This window comes from Thunnus maccoyii, chromosome 3 (genome assembly GCF_910596095.1).
Source record: "Thunnus maccoyii chromosome 3, fThuMac1.1, whole genome shotgun sequence".
Classification (NCBI taxonomy): Eukaryota; Metazoa; Chordata; class Actinopteri; order Scombriformes; family Scombridae; genus Thunnus; species Thunnus maccoyii.
The window spans coordinates 11,793,508-11,800,411 of NC_056535.1; the positions used below are offsets into that span (position 1 = coordinate 11,793,508).

At 39.8% G+C, this 6,904-nt stretch overlaps 1 protein-coding gene across 2 annotated transcripts; it reads left to right on the top strand.

Annotated features, from left to right (window-relative positions):
• The first annotated feature begins 1,189 nt into the window (after positions 1 to 1,189).
• Positions 1,190 to 6,666, top strand: LOC121894356 (neuronal vesicle trafficking-associated protein 1-like). 2 transcript variants are annotated; one of them, XM_042406896.1, is made up of 6 exons: positions 1,190 to 1,237; positions 1,382 to 1,703; positions 2,002 to 2,155; positions 2,433 to 2,549; positions 4,142 to 4,252; positions 5,280 to 6,666. In XM_042406896.1, coding segments are annotated over exons 1-6 (906 nt in total). In that variant the 5' UTR covers positions 1,190 to 1,236; the 3' UTR covers positions 5,481 to 6,666. The 2 variants fall into 2 exon arrangements, with proteins under 2 accessions (XP_042262830.1, XP_042262831.1); XM_042406897.1 differs by lacking the exon at positions 1,190 to 1,237 and having other exon boundaries at positions 1,358 to 1,703.
• Positions 6,667 to 6,904: the final 238 nt, after the last annotated feature.

A 6,904-nucleotide genomic window follows, 5' to 3' on the forward strand; every position in this document is an offset into this window, starting at 1 on the left:
ATACATACATTCCATGTAACTCAGGATTTATTTCATATCAGAAGAATGAAGGTGCCCAAACCAAGTAAACAAAATGTGTCACTTCCTCGCCACAATGTTTTAGCCTTCAGGAAACATGTGACTTGACCTTGCACACTCTTTATCAGACAAACCCTGCAAGCAGCATCACACGGAGGCACTGCAGCAGCTTTCAGAGCCACTGGACCGAGTCACCAGTCCACTATAGAGCTGTGGTTTCTGTCTCCACATGCAATGAGATCACTGTCATTTTCTCTTTGGTCGCTTCCCTTTCACTGAGGATTAACAGGCTGGACTTGATCATTTATGCACCCTCTTCTAACCCTCTTTCATTCACACTGTAGCCTGGCAACAAGCCACTGGGTAATATGCACAGACACAAGGTAGCTTCATGTCACTATTTCTAGGTGCATAATGATCAGGTCTAAAGGGCTGAAAGGATTTGAGAAACAAAAAGTAAAATAAAAAATATGTATTTTAACTAGTATATGTTTTTGTCAGTAATTAAAGCCTAATTGTTCCTGAAGATCTACGGTTCATTGTCGCAGTTGCATATAAAGGAAAGAGTTCAGGTCAAATGCATTTCCCTGTGCCACAGTTTTTTTCTCTTTTTCACAGGCCACAGATCAAATCTGACACATGGAAAACTATGACCAATTCATTGCTGTGTAATTTCAGTGAAAACAAACACAACATCCAATCACTTTAAAAAACTACTTAATGTCACTGAAATGCCCTGTAATCTTATTTTCTCAATCAGCTTCTTACTATTAGTGATTGGATCCTGCATGAACACACTGTTCCCTGCCCAATTTACAACAAATTTAGTTATTTCACATTTAATATTTCAGTTTATCGTTCTTTCCTCTGTTCTCTTATCACTGGTTGGAAGTGGGCTGGACTCAGTCGGGAAAAAGGTGATGTCACATACTTCGGTGCACCAATCAGTGATTAGCAGCATTTAAGTCAGCGTGACAATCAAATCTGATCAAACCGAACCCACAGCCCTGATGAAGCAGATAGCTGATTATTTTAGTGTTAAACCACTGATAAATAAAACCTTTTGTCTTTTATTTGTCATGAAGAGTTAATGTTAGTGTTAGAGAAATACATACAGTATAATATTTAATGTCAAATTTTCCTTCAAAGACCTTAGCTCCATGAAATTTACATTTTTGCATGAATTTATGTCAGTTTTGGCAACAACAATGATTTAAAAGTGTGTAATCTTAAAATAAACACCGTATACTTGATGTATATTATATCCATAAATTGAAATGTTCCAGATTTGCACAGCTGCTTTTGCACAATTTTTAATCTTAAAATCCCTCTTTTAAATAAAAAACCTGGATTCTCTCATCAGTGGACTCAATAAAAAACATGTTGGAAGCTGATAATGGGCTCCATCAGTTCCCGGGTTCACTGCCACTGATCAGTATGGATGGATGTGATGAGGATGTTACATCACTTGCAGTGCAGCCAGACGCCAGCAGCAGCATCCAGCTCGGAGGTAACGCGGCGCACAAAATACAGCTGGCCATATTGTGCACCAGCTCGGCTGCGTCAGATCTAAAAACACACACACTCACTCACTCACACACACATACACACACACACACAGCAGCGCTGGAAGAAGAAGTCACCGCCAGAGAAGAAATATACTGTTTGAAAACTCGGCTGAGCTGGTAAGTGTTCGGATGCGGTAAATCATATTTTTCACGGTGATGCATCAGTCCCATTATGTCGAAGCCTTGCGTGTCCTCTCCTGCGCTTTTGTGGTTAACAGGCTTTCTCATGGCCCGCAAAGCCAGCGCGCATCACCTCATTTTTGTTTGATTTGTGCAGATGTTAGGATGTGTTAAAAAAAACAACCAAAATATCATGATTCCTTGAATGATGTATGTAACCACACATTGGCATTGAGGATTATCGATAATAACGCCTTTCGCTTGGGAGTAATAAGGGCTTGTTTACCCCCCTCAGGTTGGCGTCTGTACGTGCGGGGAAAATGGTTAAACTGGGGAATAATTTCAGTGAGAAAAATAACGGGAAGGTGGTTTCTGAAGACGGATTTGACACCATCCCTCTCATAACACCGTTAGACGCCAGTCAGCTGCAGTTCCCTCCACCAGACAAGGTAAGATTTTGGATTTGATATTTTCCATTGATTTGGAGAGTCATAGTGAGGGGGTCCTTACAGAACAGACCCTTGCTGTATTTCCATCATTCCAGTTAGACCAATTAGGCTGCTGAAAATGAAGGAAAACAAAACAAAAAAAAATTATTAGTAGAAAAATCAAACCTTGCACCTTCTGTGAACTCATTTCCTCATGCAGCTACAACTGCAAGCTGATTGGATCTTTTTTTTTTTTTTGTTGCCATGTCTGTACATGTGTGTTGTGTGTTTCTGCCAGGTGGTGGTGAAGACAAAGGCAGACTACGATGGTGAGAGCAAGAAGGGGAAGCTACGATCTCCTAAAATTGCTGAGTTCTCAATAAGCATCATTGAAGGCGTATCTGAGCGACTCAAAGTAAGAATAGTGTCACTGCCATTGTCTGTGTTTCATACATCATCCCATTTTTCTCCCAATATCTCTCGCACTCTCATGCACACATGCATATGCCGGAGAGCTGTTTCCCCCCCTGCAGGCTCAGGACATTTGCCACCGCTATCCAAATTATACTCTGTGGCTTGCTCGCTCAGATCACCTTCATGTCCTGTTTCCTGCTGCTTGTCATCTTGTCAGGCTACACAGGGAGACATAATGCACAATGATTCACTTAACCCCGCCCTGAAACTCTCATTAATTCAGCTGCTGCCATGGCGATAGCCTCCAAATGGCAGCATCCCTCCCACCTCCCTCAACGCCCCCCCTGACCGGGCAGATGTGTTAAGCTGTTCACAACATATATAATGATGTAAACATATGGTTTGGTAAAGAAAAAAAAGAAAAAAAAACACAGTCCTGGCTCCAGATGTAAAAATTTGGGACTAAAAATTTGCATATATATATATATATATGTATACACGACTCACCAGTGCGTTTCCTTTTACCTTTGCATTTTTAAAATTCATATGTGCTCTGCATGCAGACGATACACTCCGCTCTCACTCCATATTTAGAATCAACAGATGAAACTGTCTCTCCTGTGTGTCAAGCTTCCTTTGCTAGTAGAGAGACATTTGAAAGGCAAAGGGACACATCACTGTCTGAGAGAACACAGCTCGTAAAAACTCACATCAGTGCTTTGAAACGCTGCAGGCAGCCCTTTCATCGCAGATAGTCTCTTTCATAATCTCCTGTTGCTTTGCTTTGTACATGTTGTACCGTCTGCTCAGATGTGTAACTGCAGGATTCACACAGACAGATAAAAAGAAAATATCTGTCTAGTTGTTAACAATCTTATCAAACCTCAGTCATCTGTGTTGGGAAAGAGTAACAACATGCATCTACTCTCTCCAAGAAATCCTCGTGTATGTTCTGTCAGCAGTCGACACTGGCACGAGGATTTCTCTCTTTCTCTGATGCAACTGCGTCAACTTATTCAGAATATAAAACAATTTCGCTGACGTCGCTTGAAATGATCAAATTTCTCCACAAGCGTTCATATTGACTTTGTGAGTCATAAAAATAACTCACACACATACCGGGGTGCAATATCTTCAGCAATAATGAGACTATTTCTCCCACACCTTGTCTTATCCCCCTCCCACATCCGAGAAACACCAGTAGCCGTTATGTAACTCCCCTGAGAGGTGAGAGCTGGGCTGTACAGATGGTCACACAAGCCATTTTCCTACTGGGTTACTACTGTATGCAGAATATCCTGTAACCCTGACAAGCTGTTAGTCATTGTCATAAATACATCGGACATATTCGGATATGTAACTTAGCGTGCACTCTATCTACACCAGTGTGCATCTCTTCTATGGATGTTTTTCATTTCAGTATTTCAACCTTGCACTGCTGTTTAAACTAGAAATAGAAAGAAGAGGAAATCTTTAAGTTTGCTCGCTCATCTCCTTTCAATAAAACTGATTCAGTAGGTTTGTGATGTTCGTAAGCTGAGCTGTGAAGCAGACTTTGTGCCGACACTGGAGCTTTTGTCTTTTCTCCTTTAGGTGACCTTGCTGGTGATCTGTGCCCTGGCCTTCCTGGTGTGTGTGGTGTTTCTGGTCGTCTATAAGGTCTACCAGTATGAGCAGCCCTGTCCTGACAGCTTTGTTTACACGGTAAACACTTATGAGAATCATTGTTTGTGACCTGCCTCATGGTGATATGTTAATATAATTTTCCAGGGTTAACTTTTGTTTTCTTGTAAAGAATTTTAGCATTTTTGTGCTACATAAACACGGTTCATTATACTTAAGCTTAGCATTTCCAGGCCTGTATTTTTTTTCTGAATTTTCCACAATTTCACAATAACAGAAGTTCAAGTGAAGTTTAGTTTATTTACCCCCAAAGCTCTACTTTGAAAATCCATTGTATTGTTTTAGAACAATTGAATAGTTTTCTGTTTGTAAATGTGATCTGTTATTGTATAATGTTCTATTTGAAGGTGGCTTTTTGATATGAATTTGATTAATCATATCACTACTGCCACATTATCAGCTTTTGATTTGTTTTTACCTTTAGGGAGACTAAGTAACTTCTAAGAGAAGAAACAACACAATCTTCCTCTAAAAGATGAAAAGTTGACTTCATAAGCAATTACATATACTATGTATAATTCAAAAAAAAAAAGTACAGCCTATCTTGATCTGGTATGACCAGTATGATGGCTAATGTTAGAAAATGATAAGTAAATATAGCCTTCATAATAATATTGACAATATTGAGTTATTGTTGTGTTTGCACTATCCACTTGCGTTAAGCTTCCAATAGCTTGGCTCATTCTGTGTGAAAGCCTAATCCATTTCCACAGGCACTTGTATAGATTAGGTATAATGAGGCTTAGCTTGTTTTGAGACTTGTTTTTCTTGTTTGGTTTTCTTATAATGTGAGATTTTTTTGCTCTGGTGTTAAACAGTACTGCTCCACTTTGTCACTGTCATTCGTCCTTTTATCTCATGTAACTGTGAGCTATGAATCACGGCTTGGTTCTTAGAATTTCATCATTCTTTCTTGAATCATACTTTTGTCACCTTGCATCTAGTTTTTCTTTTCTTTTCACTTACCCATTGTGTAGAGCGACAGATTTCTCGTTTCTTGGCATTTTTAATCTTGTACCCTCTCTCTCTCTCTCTTTCTCTGGAGCAGCAAGGTCGCTGCATGCCGGCTGGGATGTATGGCAACTACCCCCCTCAGGGACCTGGGGGCCGTGGGCGCCTCTTTACCCTCATCAACCACTACAACATAGCCAAGCAGACCATCACTCGGTCAGTATCACCATGGATGACCATCATGTCTGAGGAGAAGGTCACCCAGCAGGAGACGGAGACTGCCCAGAAGCTGGCTTAACCAACCTGGGATCAGGAGGTGGCCTCACCTGCTGCAGAAAAATAAATAATATGGTTGTGCCATTCAAGCAAACCTCAGAGTCCTGTGGCTTTCTGTTGGGTCAAATCAACTTCTCTCGTCTGAGGTGCTATGCTCCCTTGTTGATGTAGTTTGATCAGCTGATGTGTACTGTAGCAGGAAATATGTGGAAATTTTGAACACGTTTTCAGCAAAGCGAGGCTTACACTTGGCTGGATTCATGGTTTGTTTGAATAGCATACGTTATTATTTATATACTCATCACAACAGAGTGGCAAATGTGTAGAAAAAGCCACAGAAAACACAAACACCGACACACAGACACACACTCACTGTCTTTGTACATACACATATGTAACAGAACTCACTTTAGTACTCAGATTGTGAAATGACTGTGAAACATCTTGTGTCTGCGTCGCTTGTTTAAACACACATGCACGCACGACTCCAATAACAATCAGTTTGCTTTCAATCTCCGTCTTTTCAAATACATCATATACTGATAGCGCATGCAAGACCCCATGAGGTCAAGCGAGTGGTAAGATTCTCATGAGGCGACAAAGTTTGCAGCATATTTGCCACTGAGGTCATCTGTGTCAAAATATTTTACTGTCATGATATTGTGAATAATCAAAGCTTGACCAGGAGGAAAGCTTTTAACCAGCGAGAAAAAGACTATTTTAAATCATGTTGTTTTGATTCAGCCCATACTGCTCTCTGCATATAGTGCTGTTAAGGGGTTTTTAGTATTAGATGCTTACGTCTTTTTAACCAGAATTAATGATTGTCTCCATCTTCATTTAAACTCTTTGTGAACACCATGTGTTTTTTTTGCAGGCTACACAAGACTTCATTAATGGTTACTTTTCATAGCATAACTTTTATGCTACTGTATTGAATGTTTTTGCATTGCTAGTGAAGACACTGTATTGTGCAATGCTTCGCATTGATTAATGTCACCAGATGGCTTATTGGCAGCCATCAGAAATAGTAGACTTAGGTTGATGTAGTGGAACAATCTGACAGTAGTTGCTTGTCCTGTTGCTTTTTTCTGTATTTGTCATTTAAATTAAACTGTCACAAATTATGTACCTTTTTCAAACAATGTAATGATTACCATTGAAGTGCATTTGCTACATAAAAATGTTAAATGAAAAACTGAAATAAAGTGCCCACATTTCACACCGACGTCCTTGTGGAATCCATAAATGAGCAAGAACATTTTAAGAAACTGTTTTAGAAGTAAATCTTTTCAGTCCTGCTGAAACTCCCGAGTGCAGAAAATAAGTACATCTTTAACAGTTCCATTTCCCTTGAGTTTAGATCAAAGACATATTTCTGAGCGCTGCACCGTTTTCATTGGAATATAGGTTAATCCTAATAAACAGATTAGCAGAAATATCAGG